Source organism: Lissotriton vulgaris, unplaced genomic scaffold (genome assembly GCF_964263255.1).
Source record: "Lissotriton vulgaris unplaced genomic scaffold, aLisVul1.2 SCAFFOLD_1939, whole genome shotgun sequence".
NCBI classification, from domain to species: Eukaryota; Metazoa; Chordata; class Amphibia; order Caudata; family Salamandridae; genus Lissotriton; species Lissotriton vulgaris.
Window position 1 is genome coordinate 370189 of NW_028243668.1, and position 24222 is coordinate 394410.

The following is a 24222-nucleotide window of genomic DNA, read 5'->3' on the forward strand; positions in this document are numbered from 1 at the left end:
AGCACACAGCACTCTACAGCACACAGCACTTCTCAGGACAGAGCACTCTACAGCACACTGCACTCTACAGCACTCAGCAAACAGCACTTCTCAGCACACAGCACTCTACAACACACAGCACTCTACAACACACAGCACTCTACAACACACAGCACTCTACAACACACAGCACTCTACAACACACAGCACTCTACAACACACAGCACTCTACAACACACTGCACTCTACAACACACTGCACTCTACAACACACTGCACTCTACAGCACACTGCACTCTACAGCACACAGCACTCTACAGCACACAGCACTCTACAGCACACAGCACTCTACACTACTCTAAAAGAAAGTAAGCATGAATGCACTTTTTTCCCTCACACTATTCCCGACATTTTCACACCTAAGCAGAGTATCACTGTGCACGATAAAAACCCCAAATAACTTCCTCTTTCATACCAAATTATTTCTTTATCGGCCACACTGCGTGTATGGATATTTCGGTCTGCGCCAAAACAAACAAGTTTGCATACTGTGAAATGGAGCAACACTACTGACAGAAGCGCTGTATACATACATCATGTAATACTACATGTTTGGTCAAATCACTTCGCATTCTTTTTTATGCTCAAGTCTTGTTGAATTTTGTTAAAGGATGTCTATACGAAATTCAAGATAATCTGCGTAATTCCGTTTCAATAGAAAGAAACTGGTCTTCACTGAACAGGCCATTGTATTGCGGGGCTCGAAATAAAGCTAAAGAAAACATTGGAACATATCCCGACATAGTTCTAGCAAGGCAAATGTTTAGGTGAATTCTTCTTAAAAAACAAAAAAAAATGCCATCAGGATGTACGAATCGGTGAATCTGAATGAAAACTCTGGAGCCACCATGCGCGCACACAGAGCTGAAGAAAAATAAAAGCACAGCAGTGAACACGCTTCAAGCATCTGCCTTCAATTACCGGCACCTCTGACAGCTGGTAATTGAGAATGTATGGCATTCTCCTGGACGGGGAGACAGCATGCGCACACACACAGCAGAAACAGAAAACTACATAGTCGTGAATGCGCGAACGGACCCTGACATCTGGTAATTGGGAATTTATGGCATTCTCATGCGCGTGTTAGCACGGAATATGCAGGAAGTGGAGAGAGCAAAATTCCTAAGGCCTATTGCGTGAAGCCTTACAAAAACACAGCCGTGAGAGGACCAATTGCCATGCAGATGGCACACAACACCACAAAAAATTCTCGCGCACTAAGGAATTTTTCGGAGCATTTTCTGAGCCCCTTAACAAAACGGCTCGGAAGCTCCGCCCACACTTCGTGTGGGGCGTAGGCCGACCTCTAAAAAGGCAAGTGGCATTTGGCTGGATGGATACCAAAGTGCCCAATATTTATTCGTGGGTTAGGGATGAGTCTGAATTGGCGTGGGGGAGGGGGAGTGGTGGGGGAGATGGTGTGGAGGGGCTGGGTGACAGACTAACACCTGCGTTTCGAATAAGTAATATGAATATAAATACATGGTGTTTGTGGTAGGTTTAAAGAAGAAAGGCAGAGATCATGTTCATAAGGTTTGTTGATGGCATTGCTACTGTACAACACGTGGGGGAGTTAGCACAACTGTTATTATTTCAATGCGTAAGTAACATAATTGCAAGTCTGTTCTTTGAGATGTCAATGGTAGTAATAAAGTTGAAAATAAAATAAACCATGACATTGAGGGAGATAACTGCCACTATACCATAGTGAAAATGAGATCAGTTAGCAGCCACAGTGCCATCTATTGGAGTGCATGCACCAATGAAAACAAAAGATACCACATTAGCATAATTCAATAATAAAACGCCACCGATGAATGACACCTTGAAACTTCTCTTGCAGTCTAGGTACAAACCCCTTGGAATTACATCTCCTAAAGATCTTATAGGAGAGCAGCATAAAAGACTACACTGAAAGAAGAAGTTCAAGGGTAGAGGAGCAAGCATCTTCAACTTGTCATTGCACATGACAATGTCAAAGCCATCTGGTACATAAAGAGAGGGATAGCAGGCCTCGATTGATCACCATTGCATAAGGTAACAAACCAAAGGCACCCTACCACATCAGCATCAACCAATTTTAAATAATATTTTCACAAATATAACCAACTTCAAGTTATACCACATTAACTGTAAAAATTAACAAGAGTGTTTTGGAAACCATTTGTAGTGCAGTAAAATCTTAAATCCAAATACATCTATACATATGAAACCGCACAGCACAAGCCCATCTAAACCTTGCACAATACTCCTACAAAACAAGACGAACTGAGGAACGACTGATATTTACAATGAGGAGATTGTACGGTACAGTTTGTGCTGGAAATGTGCAAATTAATCACCCATATATTTATACATGCAGAGTGCACTTTTACAGTTGGGGGTCACAAATTCTACCACACACATCTTAGTCTCCAACTGAAATAAGAGAAAGACCCATAAGGAATTAAAGAACAGAAAATGGTACTAGCAAAGAATTACATAAAACATAATGATTAAGCCCCATTAGGCAAAATTCAAACGAAAATAAGGCAGAGGCATATCTTTACGCCCATTTTACAACTTACCATCTGACATGTCCTTCAAAACCAAGTTTTCTAGCTGACCCCACTCTGTGTTCAGCCGCTTCATCAGTTTGAAAGCATTCACCGGATGGCCCAAAAATTCCTCTGGGTCTTTTACAGCGGTATTTGTAAGTTTGTCTAGTTTTTCAGCCCATCTACAACAACAACAAAAAACTGTTAAATAGATTTATATTTTATATTTTTTGAGTATGGAAATGTTATACAACTGAAAATTCAGTTCTGTTACTCCATATAAATGGCGAACATCAGTGAACTGAAATTGACTAGAAAGGCGTGAAAGTTTCATTTCAAGCTAAATCCACTATAATGGGACAGAGTTCTGCACTGGTGCACTCCTATATTCTAAAGCCCCCGCAGAGAAATGCTGAACAAGTTCTTGTAATCTAAGGAGCTAATCATTGTTGCATGGGTTTTATACGGCACCTTCCAGGTGATTGGTACTGATGGATATCTATTATGGATCTCTGTGCTTCGCAACACAACACAAACTATGTTTAAAGTAAATAGATGTTGAATATATAGACATACTTTGATAAAGAATGCCAGTGAATTCATGAAAAATTATATCAAATTCCAATCTGGGGTGGCCCGGCAAGAATAGGTCTACATAAATTATTCATACAGATTACAAGCCACTCATTGTACTGAAATGGGCCACTCGTGATATTATACAAGCTCTTTTAAGATGCTACCACATTCAATTTGAACAATTCCCAGGGACAATAATCCTTTATTATTTGGTATTAATCTTTGTGCATTTATATATATATTTTGACAGAATAAAAAAAGAATTGTGCCCTCACCGAGCACTGCTAATAAACCTACATATTAGATCACTTATGACTCACTGTGACATCACTGCAAAACGTTTGCAATGAAATTATTCATGAGAAAATTGTACATGGCGAGGGCAAGAGTTACAGTTACCTTAGGACAAGAGTTATTGTTACTTAAGATAACTAGAAAAAGTGAAATTCAGTGGTTTTGTATGTTCAAAATGTTTTGTTGTCACTGAACTTTCACCTAACTCTAACGCTACTTTAACCTTTGGTTTTTCCAGTGAAAATCTAGGTTTTATTTTCCGGTAAGGTATGATTTTATTACCATTCATAAAGACAAACCCCTGCAAGCAGACATCCCTCATTCATTGTTGCAGCCACCTGTCCCAAGCCAATAAGGGCCCTGGAGACATACGTTTCCCTGCCAGCGCTCCTGCGGGAAAGGAAACTTTGTCCCGGGTGGGCTCCTTGGCACACAGTATGTGAACTGGCCTCAGGGGCTGGGGTCAATCAGACCCATGAAGGCTCAGTGAGGGGCCGCACCTCCCAGTCCCCTTATTAATATAATTTAGCCCCAGGGGATGGGAAGTTTAGTGGCATGGGGAGGAAGGGCCCCGAAATGATAAATGTGCTGTTCTGCCTCCAAAACATCCCCCCCCCACCCGAGCCTTGGCCCGCCCAGAGGTTATTTTTTTTGCCATAGGCCCGCAGATTTTCTGCAAATTAACGTAAAAATAATTTTTAGGATGACACCTTTTTGGCCAGAGGCCCCCACCAGCATGTCGAGTACAGCAGACCACTGGAGGCTTGCTACAGATTTAATGCACCAGGACTCATGGAAATCTTGAAAGCCACTGTGGTGTTGTTAAAATAACCTCTGACTTGTGCCAATTAGACTATGATAGAATAATATGGCTAGCTGTCAGATTGATGAAATGTAGAGCAAATTCCTGAAACAACAAAATTCCTTTTTTACCCATGGGTACAATGCGCTCAATGTTGACCACTACAAATTACATCTGTAAAGTTGAAGAGTTATTTCAGCAATAAAGAAATGAATAGCAAAAATACTACAGAATTGTTGAAAAGGATTAGGGTAAAAACGTTATAGCAACACAAATAGATGACAGATGGAATGCTGAACATTGTCAAATCACCTCCAGTCACAGATCTTGGTTCAATCCATCGGTTTTTTACTCGCCATTCCACCCCAGTTTGGATTTAGCCATATAGTCTTAAGCCTGCTTCCCATGGGAACAGCTCAGCCAAACTGCCAGGTCAGAACCTACCTGGACAGGAAAACAAGCATCTTGGGACCGGTTTCAGGGTATCACCCCTCATCAACCAGGGTAGCTTGATTGCAGTGGCATAGCAAGCACAGGACCCACGACTGGGCATACCCTTCCTGAAACACGTCTCAAGATGCTTGTATCCGGTCCAGGGAAGACCTGGCCAGGCAGTTTCGGCTCTACTTTCCATGGGGGAGCAGTCAAGACTGATTTGCATAGGGTTTGGTCCAAACTTGAATGGCATCGCGAGCAAAACAATGGATTTGGGACCACTTCTCTGTACTAGCGGCAAGTGTTTGACATTGTTCAGCATTCCGTCCATCATTTGTTCTTTTGTTGCCCTAAGTGGGACAGGTATGCCCAGATGTAGGTCCCGTGCTTGCCATGCCACGGGAGTCGGGCGATCCTGGCTGATCAGGGAGGACCTGGCCTGGAAGTTGGGACTGGACTGTCCCCATGGGGATCAGGGTCAACACGGATTTGCATATGGCTGAGTCCAAACTGGAATGGCATTGTAAGCCAAAACAATTATGGATTTAGACTAAGATCTATGTACTGGAAGTGAGTGTTCGACATTGTTTAGCATTCCATCCAACATTTGTTCTTTTTGCATAGTTGGCGTTTCAAAGGCATGGAATCCAAGCAGTGGCTGAAATGTGCCATTTTGAATACAAAAGCAGAAAAGGTAATTAGGGCTGCAAAGGCACCAACTTGAAAGACAGGTGCAAGAAGATAAATGCAAAGACTTTGGTAAGTATAGGTGTAAGTTTGTGACGACAGACAAGGGAAGAACATCGTGTCAACAACAATAGATTTAAAATTAAACCACAACAATTTCATTCAACATTTTAAAAAAAAAACACCACACTGGAGAGACCCACAAAAATAGACATGGAAAAAATGCAGTGAGGGAAACCAAATACCTTTCCAGCAAAAACTGGTAGAGATAACCAAAATACTAAATAAACAAGCATTTGCAATGCAATAGGTCTCGCATTAGGAAAGTTTGAGCTATTGGTATTGTAAATGACAATTTTTTTTATTTATGTGTTGGTTTTGAAAATAGCAAAATTAATAGCTTTGTCATTTACAATGGAAATACTTTTAACTTTTGCAAATGTGACACCTATAAAATTTGTAATGCAACATGTTTTGTATTTACGTGACTTAGATGTATTGATATTACAAATAAAAATTGCTTTTAATTTTTTTTAATAATTAATACTTAAATAAAAGTGATTTTAATTTATAATGGCAATAGCTTAAACTTTTGTAAATAACTTTTGTGAAGATTATGTTCAGTGTATTTTATTGTGATGAAAATCCAAGAACAGAAGTGCAATATTAACATCTTTTTGTGACATTTGTAATAAAGCTTGAAACATTGAGAGAACATATTTGAACCTGTTGTTGAATGGTTGCACAGATTGATGCTGTGGTGGCGCTAAGTGATGTTGTGGTGGCGACGAGGGATGCTTTGGCGTTCAGTGATGCTGTAGTAGCGCATAGTGATGTTGTGGTGCCCCTGAGTGATGCTGTGGTGATGTGGAGTGAGGGCGATAGACATATAGATAGAGTGAGGGCCATAGATAGAGGGGGTTAGATAGATAGAGTGAGGGCGATAGATAGAGTGAGGGCGATAGATCGATTGATGGAGTGAGGGGCGATAGAGTGAGGGCGATAGATAGAGTAAGAGCGATAAATTGATAGAGATAGATAGAGTGAGGGTGATAGATAGATAGAGTGAATGTGATAGATAGATTGATAGAGTGAGGGTCGATAGATACATAGATTGATAGAATAAGGGTTGATAGATAGATAGATTGACAGAGTGAGGGGCAATAGATAGATGGAGTGAGGGCGATAGATGGAGTGAGGGCAATAGATAGATGGAGTGAGGGCCATAGATTGATAGAGTGAGGGTGATAGATTGGTGGCGATAGATAGAGTGAGGGCAATAGATAGAGTGAGGGCGATAGATAGAGTGAGCGCGATAGATAGAGTGAGGGCGACAGAGAGAGAGTGTGGGGTTGTGTGCGGGGTTGTGTGTGTGGGGGGTTGTGTGTGTGTGGAAGTGAGTGTGTGGGGTGGGGTGTGTGACCGTTTTAGGTGTACTCTTTTTTCCTCTCCACCCCATAAGGATGAAAGACAGAGTTGGCCCTGTAACGGTTTGAAACATCATTGGGAGAAGTGCCATGCGTTTACGACTCAGTGAGTCTACATCAGAGAGATGTGTCCAAATGCAGGTTCGCGCTAGCTGTGGGTGGCCCAAGAAGTACAAAATACATCTGCAATAGGGATAATAAACCTTTTAGCACAAACTTTGTAGTTGTTAGTATGTATCCCTACCAGGGGGGAGGGATGGCGGGCACAGATATTTTAAGGAAGAGGCAAATGTTTGTCAGCAAAATAATAACCTAACGAGTGTGGATGGCTGCTGCCTGACAAAGCCACGTTATGGCAAAAACAATACTTCTTTTGGCTGTGGAAGACTGCTGGGAAAGTTGCTGGCTTATAGACGATTGTATATGTCTTCCGCAGTAGACGGCTGCTAAACTTCCTCTCCCCCTCCCTGAATATAATGAACTGCTGCTCTAATTGAATTGGCTGGGATGGGAGGAGAAAACTTCGAAATAGTAGTCCTAGTGTGAATGGGGCTGAATCAGTAAAAAAGAAAGCAATACTTATAAATAGAAATATACACCTGCATCGCAAACTAATACACACGCATCACCCGAAAAAGTAATTTTGATGTGGGTAAAGGTATATATTTTCAAGAAATTAGCATTAACGGCACCTAAGCACTTCCGTGAAAAAAGTTATTTGCTGTTGTGGATTGATAAAACAGATCGGTAAGAAACACTACCAGTGCCTAATGTGGCAGGCACTGACGTGACAGTCGTGGATTCTGCGCTGGATGTACGGAGAGAGAGTGACAGAGGAGGAAAGGTGGGAGGGAACACGGCCTGGGGGAAGCTGGCTGGGGAGAGGGAGTTGAAATCAGGCTGTGGAACAGATGGCTGGGCAGAAATGCGAGTCACGGCCGACGTGTGAAGCTGTGGGCGGGGAGGCAGGAGCAAGCAAATGGTAAGGGGAGCCTTTAAAGAGCAAGGCAGGGGGATAGAAGCCCGTTCACGAGCACGTGCACTTCTACAAATCCGGATCGTAAAAAGTCAGCTTTGTGGTTTGGCTGCAATAGGTCTCTCTGCGAGACCTAAAAAGAAAGGATCCTTGATATATGGAAGGGACAATAAGTTGGGTGGGAGGATTAATTAAGGACAATAGGCAGAGTAGATAGATTTAGTGGTACTGATCACAGTATTTTGCAACTTACACTTTAATTTGATCTAGTTTGGTTTCCTCTGCTCGGATATAATCTTTCAGTGAAGTCACAAGATCCTTCTCTGTGTTGAGTAAGTCTGTCATGTGACCTAAAAGAACAAAGCCAAAAATGTGAGATTGCATTAGCACATGGTAAGAGGTTTCACAAAATGAATACATCTTCAAACATATCTTTTCACACCTATGGCTGGATGCTCATGAGGTACAGGAAGGCATGTACATCAGATCTAGGATTTATACCGATGCCTCTTACTCTACCAACTTCACTAACAACTTAGAAACAGAAAAACATAAGAAAAATAAAATCATGTAAGTGGTAAGCCTCACCATTTCTCCAATCCCACCTCTTCACCTCAAAAGCAGTACTTTGAGCTGCAAAAGGTGCTTAATTAAATTATCTATAGAACACGAGTTGGACTTAAATGTAACTATTTACTAGCTGGCAAGACAAGATTGGTAGCACTGAAATTATCCTAAATCGAAGCAGCAAAGAGAAAACGAAGTCCAAAAGTCAAACAAGCCATTTATTTAATATAGTGTAGTACCTAAAGGAAAAAAAAATGCTAAATCCCCATCAGTTGTTTTGAAAAATACATTTTATAAACTGGAAGAGACATACAGGGATAGAGTAGATTAGCTAAACCTCGGAGACATGATTAACTCACAAGAAAGTTGGTATCCCGTATAAAAACATTGAAATAAAGATAGGATAGACTATATGTCAAAACAATACCATTTCAGGCCTAGAGTGCGAAATAAATGATGCAAAAAAGAAGCAGAAAGTCCTGTGTAGTTCAAAGGTGTAGGTGGACAGCACCTCCTGCATAGAGCACCCTAAACACCAGCGACACTATGAATGTGCTCACCTCAAAAAAGCTTTGCATTAGTAAAATACCATCCAAGGCAACCTAGAATGAACAAAAGCAACCATTGTCTCCCTTGTGTCTGGACAAAGCTAAACATCTCCGAAGAGCTATAATGATAGTGAAACACAGGTCAGGGGTTGTTTTTATTCATTCCAGGTTGGCTTGGATGGTATTTTACCAATCCAAAGCTGTAATATTGTGCCTGGATGGTAAAAGACTTTTGTAATTTTATTGCTCGGCATGGATGGCACTATGCTAATCCTATGCTCAAAAACTTTGTGAGAAAAAACAGACATTTGAGGTGAGCAAATTCAGAGTGTTGCTGGTGTTGTAGGGTGTACTATACAGGAACTGCTCTCCACGTAAACATGGGAACTACCCAGAGTTCTTTGATATACATATATATTTTATATTTTATTTTTTATGTACACACATTTCGCTAAAAGAGAAAAGCAGCTCTTACCAATGGATGTGAAGAAGTCAGCATGGGCATAGGAGTAAGACAACAGGCCCAACAACAAAACTCCCTTAAGGACTTCCATTGCTTTATTAATGCGGAACACCTACAAATAAATTTGAAATGTTCTTTTATTACATGCCTTATGAAACATATTTTACACACTATTTATGAAAGTTTACAATCACATTTCAGAGGTTTCTAGTGCAATTGTGACACAAATGACAGTTAAATGAGATCTCCAAAGATTCTAGTGGCGAAATTACTGACTGCACAGCCTGAAGACCAATCTGTAATCCGAACTGCACCATTTTTCACTAAGCAAAAATATCTTAGGAAAAATGCTATTGCCTTGTTCCTTGATACCTTCTCTGGAAAGAGCAAGATGACTGAAAAAGACTTGGGCAGATCAGAACAGACTAACACAGACTGAGACACGGATAGGCGGAACAGGAACCAACTATACTGATAAGAACAGACAAAATTACTTTTGTTCACGTTTGGGATACCATACTTTTGTTAAGGCCTAGATAAAATTGATTATGAATTTTCTAACCAATGTACAGGAATACGTGTCAACTGACAAGTGCTCAATAACCCACTCTTAACAAGCAATGCATGTAACGATCAAAAAGCCTTAACGTGAAATGGTTGCTAGTATACTTTTCCTTGATGGATATTCAATTTTGGGAGAATAAACTAAATAAAACAAATGTTACTCTGTGCAACGGATTATTTAGCTTCCCAGCACAAAGATGGATGGAATGGTGAACACTATGAAACATTCACCCCCAGTCACAGATCTGGGTTTAATCCATCGTTATTTTGCTCGCCTCACCATTTCAGTTTAAACCCAGCCTTGTGCAAATCAGCTTTGACACTGCTCCCCATACAGCCCAGCACGAACTGCCAGGCCTGGTCCTCCCTGGACCGGAAAACAAGCATCCTGGGACCGGTTTCGGGGTATCATCCCAGCAAGCTTGTGTGACTTGATTTTTCGCCCTAAATGCACCAGGTATGCACTGATGTGGGTCCCAGCTAGCTTGTGTGTCTTTTGCTTTCTCGCCCTAAATGTGCCGGGTATGCAGTAATTATGGTCCTGGGCTCACCTTGCCACTGGATTCAAGCTAGCCTGGCTGATTAGGGGTGATATTCCGAAGCCGGTCCCAGGATGCTAATTTCTGGTCCAGGGATGACCTCGCTTGGCAGTTCGGACTGGACTGCTTTCATGAGGAGCAGAGTCAAGACTGATCTGCATATAGCTGGGTCTGAACTTGAGTGGCACAGTGAGCAAAAGAATTATGGTTTTAACCCAGATTACTTGACTGGGGGATGTTTGATTTGTTCTTCATGCAGTCCATCATTTGTGTGTCTTTAGATTATTTAGCTTATTCATAGCACAGTCAGTTGTAGCCATAGCATGTCTCAAGTCACCTGAAGAACCAGAATACTTCAGAATCATGCTCTCAAGATAACAAAAAGAGGAAAACCTAAAAACACAGGTTTCACGTGAACGTAAGAGTGGATGGCCAACTACACAGTCATCTTACATGATTTTGCATCTTCGTTTAAGAACCGTGTTTCCACTGTCTAGATTCTTGTTATACTGTGCACAAAACAGGACACCTATGACAGCAGTTCATGTTTTTTAGGAGTTCTGCTATTAAGACAGAAAGAATATTTGGCCTTCTGATAGTATAAACCTATTCAATATATTTACATTATTCCTTTGTCTAAGCTTTCATATGAATGATACTAGGTAAATGTCAGAAATCAGTAGTCATTTAATCGTCATTTGCCCGGAACAAAGCAATATACATGCAACAAATCAAGTATCGTTTAGGAATAAAAGTTATCAAAAATCAACACTTTTTTATTGTCAGTTCTTGGATGTAAATTATAATTCTCTTCAGTAAAATCTGCTGTTCGAGATATTGTCCAAAATAAACTCTAAAAAAGGGATCTGAATGGTTGTTCCAATTTTAGTTTAAGATACTGTGGCAACGAAAAATAGGAAAAAAATCTCCTAATTTAACAAAAGCAATGATAACGTCAGTAGGCACGTTTGTTTATAGAGGGTAAAGCATTACTTTGTTGATTACATTTGCAGTTAGTTGTAAGTTTCTGTCTAGCACGATTAGTGCACTTGTATATAGATAGTGGCACACGTACATGGTGACCTCAATTATAATGTTCTGAACACAATGTTTTCATGACGTAAACATAAATAGAAGAATCAATGCCAAAACAGTGGTTAAAAAAAATGGAAAAGCAAGTGGATCTCATAGTCCCAAACTGCCTTAAATCCCATCATGTGTTGAAATACCTACTGGGAAAAACCATGATAAATGGTTCTCTATCAAAATCAAAAATCAATATATCCATTTTGGATAGAGGAGATAAATATGGATTTTGTGGTATCTTGGGGAGGTGATTTTAATTGCAAATGATGTCCCTTCTCGAAACAATCAGTATGCCGCTTAGTAGCTTGGTACATTGATGAAGGTTGTCATTTTTATCATAACCCCTATGGGGATATTTTTTTACCTCACTACTGTCAAAATTTTCTCTTTTCTTAACTGTTGATCTTATTGACGCGGAAGGCCCTGACTTAGTATCTTATGTTGGGAAAGGCAAAGGCACTTTAATTGATTTTATTGCTCTGTCTGACTATTTTAACACACAGTATGTGACTTTTATTATACATAAAATCTGTTTCAGTGATCATTATCCCTTAACTTTGGAGTTTGAGAGCCAATCGGATGATTTAACCACTCCCGTCAGATTACCCCCACTAATTCATGATAAAAAATAAGGGGTTATTATGGAAGTGGTGTACTTTAGATCCCGATTTGGTTCAAAATCAGATTATAAAAACTAATTTAAATAAGGTTTTATTCTGGCTGGAAGACAGTATAAATCCTCATGTTATGATAACATCTTTCAAGGCTATAACGGAGACAGTAAAGGTGGTACTGACCAAGAAACAAAGAGATAGACCACGGGGAAATAAAAGGTAGTTTGATAGTCAATGCAAACACCTACACAATAATCTAATCAAGACTTTAAAAGTCAGACCTCGAAATTTACTTGAGGTAAAAAAGTAAAGACTTGAATATAAACAGGCGCTAAAAAAACACAAGCGTGAAATTAGGCAAGATTCTTGGGAGCAACTCCATGTAGCATGTAGGAGTAATGACTCTAAACTTTTTTGGGTAAATGTTAACCAGGATTATTTTAAGGGTACCAATAATGGAAGTATCAATGCCACAATTATGCTTGATACTTGGGTAGAATATTTCTCTGGCCTTCATAAAATTGGTAGCGACTACATCTGAGCACTAATCTTCAATATGGAGCATCAACCCTTGCACCTCTGACAATAGATGAGGTGGAAAGGGCTTTATCTCAGACTGTGAAGAACAAGGCCTGACGGTATCCCCGCGGACCTGTTAGTGGCCAATATCCCCCTGTGGCTTCCACTGTTAACAAACATTATGTGACTCGGGGTCCCCCTGAATTGTGGAGAGTAGTGACAATACTTCCCATTTTTAAAAAGGGAGACAGGAAGGACCCAAAATTCTATCGGCCCATATCTCTTATTGATTGTACCTGTAAGATTATGGGCAGAGTAATATTGGAGAGATTGGAGGATTGGGTAACAAAATGTGGGAGCTTTTCTGACATCCAATATGGCTTTAGGAGTGGCCTGGGCACAGTCGAACAGTGCTTCAACCTGCACCTGGTCATAGGAAAATACACCCTTGCCAAGCCTGGATCTCTTTATCTAGGATTCATGGACTTGACATCTGCCTATGACTGGGTGTGGAGAGGAAGGCTCTGGGAGAAAATGTGGACTATGGGCATTGATCCGTCCATCGTGCATTTTCTGGCAGCCATGCATCAGGAAGTAACAGGGAGAGTTCGATATGGAGCAGGTGGTGAACTTACTGCCCTAATAAGGATGGATCTTGGGGTACGTCGGGGCTGCGTTCTTCCTCCCTTTTTATTCTGTTTATAAATAAATGACATAAAAAGTCGAATCAAAAAAGGGAAAGTGGAAGCTCCGCTGGTCGGTCGTGGGTCACTACCAGCACTGTAGACGACTGTGTATTGATGTCCAGAACTGGGGTGGGGCTGCAGAGGCTTTTAACTAGTTTTAATAACTTCATGAATGATGTTGGCCTAAAAACCAATGTAGCAAAATCACATATCATGGTGGTGGGCAAATCTCCCAAGATTTTAAAGACATGTTACATAATAAATTAGAAATTGTCATATGTGCCGACCTTTTCCTATTTAGGGATTTTGTTCGATCAAAAAAGTTCCTTGTGTCATCTAGTTGAGGCGAAGATTAGGGGCTTCAAACAAAATGTGAAGGCTAACTTTAGATTTACTAAAACGTTAGGCTCAAGGACAATTAAAGCAATTATTGATATCTATAAGGCTTGCACGATTGCGGTTACTCTGTATGGTACTGGAGTTTGCAGCTCTAGTAATATTAAGGCCTACAGAGGGCAGAGACACGTTCATGAAACGCCTTTTGACAGTACCTAAAAGTACTGCTGCCACCATTTGCCACAGTGAACTGGGTGTAACCCCGCTGTCATTTTGCATACAACTAGCTCCTTTACTGCTATGGCACAACATTTGGGCAAAAGAAGAAGCAGTCTTGAATCGTATCCTCATTTTAGATTGTTTAAAATTGGATTGTTTTTAAAAAAATCCCTTGGATCACTTATATTAATGACCAGCTTGAGAAATTGGAATTGTCAGACTGCCTCAAAAGTCCTGGAAACATAGCCAAAATATCGAGAGCCAGGCTGAAAAAATAATTTTTTAACCCATTTGTATCTGGTTATAGATAACCTGGAGAGAGTCTGCACTCTAGGTAATGAGCCCTACCTCTCCTTTTATTTCAGTCATGCTAAAATGTTTTATTTTATAAGATTCAGGATGGGTACTGCTCACCTAATAGTCTCATACCCATGTGATGTGCACTGTGATGCTAAGTTGGATCTGTGTCCATGTGACTCAAAGTCAGTTCAGAGCACTTTGCATTTTATGTTTTTTTGTAACCTTTATACTAAATCAAGATGTACCCTTTTACAACCACTTTTACGATTCTTAAATATTCAAAAGTGTCGGGCTGTGTTACATCATCTACCACTTTTAAATGATGAATTAATTTGCTTAATGGTGTATAAGTATATTTCCACAGCTGTTCGGCATCGGAATATTGTTGGAAAATGATTACTTTGTATATTGATTATATTACCATGCCAAGGGCTAAAGACTTTTATGTGGAAATATAATATGACACTTTTAATTTTGGAAATTGAAGTTAAAACCATAAGGATTATGTATATAGATGTCTGCTCTGTGTTTGGTATTAATCCGACTAAAATGCTGTAATGTTTTGGCTTCATAGCACTCAGTGATCAAATTGCTTCAAGAGATTGTCATCGGGTTACTTGTAACCGCTATCGCCATGGACTCATCATTAATGGTTTCCTTTTAACTTTATGAAACGTTCTTATGCTGCTTTCTTTTATGGCTGGCACACAGCCAAATTAAGGTTTTAACTGACTGACTAGGTCTCAGCCTACCAGACGGGAGCACAGCTGTGTGGTATGCGAAAGACATCTTGGGGAGTTTCAGAAAGTGGACATGGTAATACATTCTGCCCATTGCCTGCCATTGGCTTTGTAACTCATGTTTTTTTCCTTTCCATTTGCTGGCTTTATTTGCTTTAGGCTCCCAAGCTCGAGTTCATATCTCCCCATGCCAAAGCAGTATTTAAAGTTTTCCTACAAAAACTTGTTTTCTGTAATAAACAGACCTGTAAATCTTGTTCTTAGCTCATTACATTTGCTGTATACTAAAAGACTGTAGTCAAATGTTAAGCTGTCTCTTTGCGGGAGCCTGGTTTTTGCATGGCTTTCGGCTGACTCCAAAGTGAGAGCGTTTACAGGAAAAAGGAATGCAGCGTACTTTCTCCACAGAGCCTGCTTGTGTCCTTTTTAAAAACTTTATTTTAGACAGCCATCTCAAAGGGGATATGTTCTTCAGCGGCACAAAACCTTTACCTTTCATTCGTGAAGCATGAAGTTCACTATTGGCATTGTCGGGGTGGGTGGAAGCATGAACATTTCTAAAACCATGTTTGAAAACTATTACATACAAAAAAAAACTTGCAAGTCACACTTGTTACTTGCTTTTTTTCACATTAATTAACCTGTAAAGAAATGCTTGCCCACTTTCAATAGGGGGGGGGCACATGCAAAATTTAGGAGGGGCAATGCAGACCACACTGATTTAGTCTGATGTTCTAGTACTACTAAGATGAAATATCTCTGCATGTGAATGAAATATATTTTTGCAAAGATTTTTTCATATTTAACACTTTAAAGAAAGAAATTCCTCTTCTTTGGTCAGTCCATTTAATTTGGGAAACTGCTTTTAAGGAACAAAGTACAAAACCGCATTTCAGTCTAAGTTTCAGCCTAAGATATAGAGATTTCTGGCAATTTAAACAGTTTATGGCCGATTCACCGTCAAGCACAGTATTGGATCTTTTCACAGGAAAGAACCAGTCACATTATGACACAATTTAACAATGCTTGGTTTTCAATTTGATGTGTAAAGCATAGGTTTTATTTACGACATATGTGACAACTCGTTGTGGAGAAGTTTAAAAGTACTTTTTATGAAAGCTTTTGTGTTTATGTTTAGCTACGCAATAATTATGAATTCAGTCTGCAACTGTGCCTTTTTCAGAACACAGGGGCCAAAATGTTTAAGAAGCCTGCTGAGCACTGATTATTACTATATTTTCCAACTAAACAAGCAGTCACAAGTGCGGTTACCTAGGGGTAATGATTTGAATGATGCAGCAGGTGCGGTGGCAAATGTCAAATGGGCCAAAAGGTCTAGGAAAACCACAGAATACAGATTATTGCTATATTCTACTAGTACCCCTCCCCCCCAAACTATGAACCAGCTATGGCGATACCTCTCTACTGCCTAGCATCTGTCTGCCGTCCAGTGCTTCCTGTAGCGCAGTGCGAACACTGCCTTCTCCACCGCCATGCTTCTGGACCCTTCCCCTCTCCCCTCACGGGCTTCATCCCTCACAGGCTTCCTCCTCACCTAGGACACTGGCACACGTAAAAAGTACGGCTCACCTATTGTCACAGTACAGGCAGATTTTATACAAAGCACATAAACGTTCTACAAAGTATTTCAGCGCTTTATAAAAGCACAAGTTATATTGCACAAAGACACTTTTCTATGGCCCTGGGTAGATTACATGATTAGGCCAGGATCACAAGATGTTGAACCGATGTCGAACTGACACCGGGACACGAACCCGGTTCCCCCAGTTGGCAGCTCTTTCTGTTACTTCACGTCTTTATTATAGTCTTCTCCTCAACATGTACAAAAGATTGACAAAAAACGGTTTTGAAAAGGTGAAACCTATTGGCTTTGCCAATGCTTGTTCTTTACTATTACATATATTACGATCTTTAAATACATGCCTTCAGGATGTGCACTGTCAAACACGTTTCCAACATTTTGATTTTATTAAAATCTTGTTCATGTAGAATAGCAACCCAGGCAATCTACAGGGTGCAGATAGCTGAATTGCCTCTTAGTTAAATTGGCATTGTCAAGGTAGGTGGAAGCATGGACGTTTCATAATTAATGTTTAACCACATGGCTGCTGCAGGGAATTTTGCCCTGTGCTGCAGATTCTGCATTCCCATTGTTCATGACGAGCTCAGCTCGTCATCAGCACAGCTCCACTGTGCCTCATGACGAGCTGAGCTCGTCATGAGCATGGAAAGGGTTAAAAACTACCCCCCCCCCCCCTAAAAAAAAGTTTGCACTGATTTGGTCTGATGTAATACTACTAAGATAAAACAGTTCTGCATGTGAATAAAATACATTTTTGGAATTTTTGAAAAAACGTTTTCTTATTTTAGATGTTTGTTGTTGAATGTCTTTAAAATGAAGGTGGCCCAAATGTTAATTGTGCATGACACCCTAGTTGCTTGCCTTCTTCCATGTCAATCAACTTGTAAACAAATAATTTCCCATTTAGAACAGGGGGTCGCATGCAAAAGGTCAGGAGTACACTTGAGGCCCCCAGGCTTTACATCTACAGGGGCGTTAAAGTATAGATTATACAGCAGCTCTGGTTTCAGTGCAGCATAGCTGCTAAAAAAAATATTTTTTTAAACACACCACTATAACGAAGTGAACGCTGGGTTTGTCATAAACCGTTTTATATTTACTTTCAGCCAAAAAAACAGTGGCAAAGCCAAGAGATCTTCCACAGGCAAGACCAATTAGGCTTTGCCAGTGCTTGTTTGAAAAAAAAAAAAAGTTACTTCTGCTCCAGCGATGATACAATTAATATTCATAAGTAAAAAAACACTGAAAATCTACTACCACATTTACTACAAAACCATAAACACCTCACAAAAACACTACAACACGAGATAAACCACGCGTGTCGTTTCCCCCGCATCCGGGACCACGCTTGCCTTAATCACACATATGTACATTTAAGGCAGTGCGCGGTCTAGATGCTTCGATGGGCGGGCACAGGAAGAGGATGGATCAGGAAGAGGAAGGATTGGGAGCGGAAGCTCTGAACAGCAGTCTGGTAAGTGGGGCTGGGCCGAGTTTTGGTGGGGGGTAGTTCTTAGCGGTGGGTTCAGTTTTTAGGGCTCAGAGCTGGGGTAGGGTTCGTTTGTTGATGTGGGAGGTCAGTTTTTAGGGCAGGATGGGGAGGAAGGGACAGTTTTCAAGGTTCGGGCAGTTTTAGGGCTGGGGGGCTGGGTCGGGGACTTTTTAGGATGTGGAGGAGAAATTTAGGGCGAGGGGAAGGGACGTGATCTTTACCACGCATATCCATTTACCAATCATGCCTTTACCACAACATTGTGTGTTAAAGGCATGTATGGTAAAGGAATGCGTTGTTAAGACCCATTCATTGTTGGGGCAGCGTTGTAGAGGCATGCGTTGTTTAGCCATGCATGCTACTGTCATACAACCCACCCATGCCCTTTCTGAGGACACTGGTGATGATATTATTAAAGACATCTCTGATGTGGCTTCACTAGGAAATGAAAGGCTGCAGTTCCCCCTCGCAGACAACAGATGGCCTCAAGGAAATGCATTTTGCCGATAAACCAATAACCCAAAATTCACAACAATGACAACATAAGATAAAAAGTCGGAGTTCCCCTCTCTGCAGATTTACATTATCCACACTTGCAACTGCACACTTCTAGTCAAAGGGTTCCACCCTCAGCAGGTCAACCTTTTGCCAAGGTAATAGTAATATGGACAACCCATCTGCCTGTCCAATTCTGAAACCTGGAATGTATTCAATTTTGTACTGATATTGTTGCAAGCGAGCTGACAACCTGGCCAGCCTCGCAGATCCCTTCCTTGCTCCTCCTGGGGACAGAATCTTCACCAGTGGCTTATGGTCCGTACGTAACCCAAAAGAAACCCCCACAAATAAATCCTGAAGTTCTCTCCTGCTCATGCAGCAGCCAAAGCCTCCCTCTCTATAACTGAATAATTCCTTTCTGATTCAGTTAAGAACGGAAAGCAAAAGCTACCGTCCTCTCACCTGTCTTATGGACTTGAGCTAACACAGCCCTAACGTCCACCGCAATGGCATACACTGTTAAAATGGACATCAATTTTGTGTCAAACTGAGTCCATATATTCCCAGCACATATTTAATTTTTTATATTCTCAAAAGCGTCATGTTGATGCTCAGCCCACACATATCTACACTCTTTGTATCCCCGAACACCAACACATTGTCCTGTTTAATAAACCACATTTTCCATCATTTACAAAATTGTACCCATCATCCTTTGAAATACACTGACCACTGACTCAAGGTCAAATGGCATGCTTGTGAATTGGAACACACCCTCAGTGGTGATAAATGCTGTTATGGCCATGTAAATCAGCGTGCAGCTTAATCTGATGATATGCACTGTGCAAATCTAGCTCGAAAAAAAAAAAAAACTTCCTCCTTATACCGATAGCACCAACTTGAATTAATGTTCGGAAGCGGATAATTATCCACAATTATATTTTGGTTTAAGGTGCGCAGGTCCACACAGAACCTAAAATTACCATCAGATTTGCTTGTGATAACTGGAGAAATCGAGCTAGATGTTTCTATTGGTTCTATTATCCCCTGTTCAACCATCAACTCCAACATACGTTTCACTTCATGCATTGCAACAATATAAACCTTCTGCACTTTAGGTTGCATAGGCACAGCATTCTACCTCACCAATATTTTATGCACATAAGCCTTGAGTTCACCTATGTTTATGAAAACATCCTACTCAGCCCCTCCACTATGTTTTCCACAGTAATATCATCCACTACCATGACCTGATTAGGTGCTCTTGGATTAATGCCTATATGCAGATCACATTGATATAGCCACCCCAAAATTGGCGGTCCACTCTGTGCCACATACACCTTACCCCCCAAAATCTTTCTTGAAAATGTGTTTCAGTTGACAAATAGCCTATTATGTCTATCTTTTACCCTTGATACCCACCAGGGTTGATCTCTTTTGGCCAATGTCGCATAAACACATCTTTAGGTATAATTGTGTAGAACAATCCAGAATCCACCATCAACTGAATCGTTTCTGCTTGTATTAAAAAAAGATACACAGGGACTAGCCCTTCTTTCCGCTTTATTATGCTCATCTATATATAAAATTCTATCAGTTATTTTCTCAGTATCCTCTACAACTTTCTCCACAACTGCCACCTTGAATTTGCTGTTCACTTTACACATTCTAGCAAAATAGCCTTTTGTGCCCACGTTCTCTACACTCCCTACCTACTTCATAACAATTCTTTGAGTCTGCTGTGTGAAAACTGCTCCCACACCTAGTACACATCCTTTCAACATGTTTGGAGACTTTGGTCGACCTCGAAGTGCTATCAATATACTTTTTATTTAGCACTAATTTTTTCCCTAGATTAACACTTCCTTTCTCAGTGCTAAGTACCCCTTTCTCTTCCTGCTGGAGATACACTAAACACCTGTGGTGTTTTTTCCATCTCTCTCATGCACAAATCGGACTGTTCTACCACCTTAGCTATCTCAATGGCATTGCGTAATTGGAATTTATTTAGGCCCAGAGCCTCTCCAGTATGTTTTTTTATTCCTGCACTGGACAATCAATTGAACCCTGTTCATCTCATCTCTCATTGCTCTAAAATGGACATTTCATAGATAATTCCCATAACTTGGCCACAAACTGATCAATTGTCCCATCAACACTCTGTGGTTGCGTATAAAAGCAATGTATGCACATTACTGTGTTAACCTCTTTCACAACAAGTTTTTTTTAAAATTCGCTTTGGCTTCCATATAGGCTATAGTTCGTCCCTCGCTATCAATAGCCAACGGCAAGTACTTGAACATATGTTGGCCTTCTTTTCCTATTGGGCTTAGTAAAAATACATTTTTCCTTGCTACACTGAAAACTCTCCCATTTAAAGCCTCTGGATAATTTTCAAATATCTCTACCCATACATCCTACTCAATTGATGGCACTCCGGGGTTGTTGAAGGAATGTCAGAGGTGGAATAATGGCTGCCTCTATTACACCTAGTTTGCCTATCACCGTTGTTTAAATGCTTAGGCAGTAAAGTCCAAGGTGTGCCTATCACCGTTTCACCAACTCACAAAACATAAAAGTACTATGACAAATCCTTCTTTGACTTTTGTATGCTCCCTCTCGTGATTACCTTACAGTCCAGTAAGGGTGTCCAGGTGTGCCTATTACCAAAGTACACTCTACTCATAGTCTTTCACATGCAGAATTGCTGCTTCCTGTATATATCCTGTTACTTCAGTGTTGTTTTTTTGGCAGGAGAATGTTAAATACAGCACCTTCAATGGACGTGAAGGTAGATCATCGCAATTAATTAAATGGCCACCAGAAGTTGGCTCGCGTAACCTCCATAGGGCGATGGATCTTGTATGGCAACATGTACAGACTCCATTGCAGTGCTTTCAGCAGCTGATCTCCCTTGCTTGGATGAGGTCAGGAAGCACAGACCAGCTTCGAGTTCGTCGCTCCGCTGCAGCACCCTCTGTGCACGTCAATCTCCAACTGCAAGTCTTAAATATCTGTCCTTTATTCTTTATAAACATTTCCCATAAACTCTGCTAGCACGCCGAATACTTTGGTAATCGCTATTACCTCCTCTATGCACAATTTGCGGCACTAAAGTACAGTCTTCAATTCTTAATGCATTCGGTGCCGCTTCAGGGTTCTTCCTCACCAATAGTAACAGTGGTCCTTAATGAGTGCAGCTGGAAAATCCTCGCTAATCTTGTGGTTAATGAAGCTCGTAGACGGTGATGAATAATATAAGTATTTATTACGCGCACAAGATACACTGCAGTTGGTGGTCCCTCTCCAGTCAGCAGACAACTCACTCGGGAGGAATCCACCTCGGTCACAAAACTGCATCACTCCAGAACCCGCGATGACACATTCTATATTAAAAGGTACATACTTACACGCATGCAATGCCGAAACCCTAAGTACTACACGATACAACCAGAAAAGAGGAAGGTGCATGAAGGAGTCAGCAGGAGCAGGCAGAAAGGTTCAGAGTTGTAAAGTAATCCCTCATACAATTCAACGAAAGGAATGTGTTGGAGGGGGAAAGATGCACCCCAATAGCCAACAGCATTAGATGATAAACATTCCTCTTGATCCTCGGGGCTCAGCCTAGATGTGACTGACAAACTCTCACTCAAGTCAATGGCTGAAAGTGGCTAGTCCAAAAAAAAAAAAAAGCAATGGGTAAAGAGGTTGGGGGATTAGGAGCGGGGTGGGGGACCTGACTCTGCAACTGTCAAACTTCCTGCCTACAAGATACCTAGAGTCAAACCCTAGGTGGGGGGGGGGGGGAAGGGGGGTGGAGGGTGACACTAGTGCAAACTGTAGTGAACTGACGATTAACTTATGTGGAGTCAAAGCGCAACTCCATCCACTGTTCAGTAGTTGAAAACAACAAAAGTATTACAGGTACATTGTCATATCAGTGACCAACAACCTGCTGACTAAGACAGTACATAAAAGTACCACGCAGCTACGCAATATACAGTCATACATAATCCGAAGTGTAATGCCGAAAGCAGATACAAATAAGCTTTCCTAGAGCGGCTATTGATAATCACAAATAGACAACATTACAACTCGAAAGTGATGAAGAAAAAGAACGTCAAAAAGACACCAAAGAGTAAAAGTTATTTACTCACCAGAACCTGAGTAAAGTGAGCCAGTACGACCTCACGCAAGGTGCTGCGCTTACCAAGCTGGTCACAATCCGAAGCGACTGAAGATATCTTCGGAACTGTGGAAGGCTAAGAGAATGGAGGAAAAGACCGAGGTCCTCTTTCCAAAAATGAGCAAGGATGATCCAGAGGCCAGCACATCACAAGGCCTTCGAGATGGCTCACATGAATAGGTTCAAGACGAACAAGCGAGTGAGCCTGAGAGAGCTTCATCCTCAATGTCAGCCACTCCCAGAAATGACTACAACGCTGCCGCAAACCTGAAAGCGCCATCACCATTCGATACCTCCAAAAAGTTTGATTACGAACAATACATCTTCAAACAATAACGCCAGAAAGTTGGTGAATCCAGTGATGAATTTGTGGAGAGACGCTTAGACATTGTAAGTTCAATTAGTTTAATGATGAAGAAGCTATGAATCGGAGAGATACTGACAGATGCCTGTCAGATTCAGATTCATTCAGAATAGGAATGTGGAGAGAAACTTAGTCTGGAGCGAGTGTTGATTGCTGCCAGAGCCGAAGAGCGTTCTGGTAGACAAGCTGCTGACATGGATGCGCCCAGAATGTCATGAATGTGAAAAGTAAGCCAAAACAAAAAGACTGAAGGACATAAATTGATGTCCACACCGAAAAATAAGTTGTGTTTTAGATGTGGACTTTCATTTCGACATGTAGGTAAATGCCCGCTCTTGGACAGATATGTTAAGGCTGTGAAAAGGAGAACCATTTTTTGACGGTTTGCAAAGTGAAGGCAAAAGTCAGTGCTTCATAGTATAAAAACAAAATGTTTTTTATCGTGTGAATCTTTTTTTTTTTTTTTTTATTAAGGTTAATGCACAGGTTTATTAGTACAATATCACAGTTAAGGTCGACTTACATACACCGTAATGTCACATTGTCCATAGCTTACATTTATGTGGGAATACGAAATTTAACAGTCACCGTGTATTTTCATTGCCATACCCTCTCATAGAAAGATTTAAATCCCTCCACAGGCGCCCATCAGTATTTATAAACGACAAACATTTAAAGAAGTCTGCAGATCTCCATTCCGATTATCCCTCATCGCCATATCTGCTGTTGGAGAGGTACAGATTTCCCCTCTGTATGCGTTCCACCTACCCCATTTTCTATCCCATTTTGTAGGGCACCCGCTATTTGTAGACCTCTTTCTCTGCAGTCATACATCGATCCATTTCCGCCACCCATCCAACCGTTAGTGGTCGTGCGTCAGATCCCTAGTGGATTGCGATGACCCTCTTCACCGGCAGGTATCCCAGTGCACCCATTGTTGCTCTAAGTCATTGACGTTGGTGGCCTCCAATATTTAGTATCCCCATTCGGTGGGACAGCTGGAGGGGTTTACTCAGTGTGTCTCTCATTTTATTAGGTTCCTTCATTTTTTATAAAGTATTTGGGCCCTTACCCCACTTCTGTCCACAAGGGCCAAACTCCTTTTTGAAAGACATCTCATTTTATT

The 24222-nt window shown here is 41.0% G+C and overlaps 1 protein-coding gene across 4 annotated transcripts in view; it reads right to left on the reverse strand.

Moving 5' to 3' along the window:
- LOC147668257 (prolyl 4-hydroxylase subunit alpha-1-like) overlaps nt 1-24222 on the reverse strand; it is a 415422-nt gene that overhangs the window by 356652 nt on the left and 34548 nt on the right. For all 4 annotated transcript variants that reach the window (XM_086948664.1, XM_086948663.1, XM_086948662.1 and 1 more), the window contains exons 2-4: nt 9363-9462; nt 8026-8122; nt 2606-2757 (exon numbers count right to left, since the gene is read on the reverse strand). In XM_086948664.1, the coding sequence (XP_086804790.1) occupies nt 2606-2757; nt 8026-8122; nt 9363-9441 (328 nt within the window). In that variant the 5' untranslated portion in view covers nt 9442-9462. The remainder of the gene's footprint in view (nt 1-2605; nt 2758-8025; nt 8123-9362; nt 9463-24222) is intronic.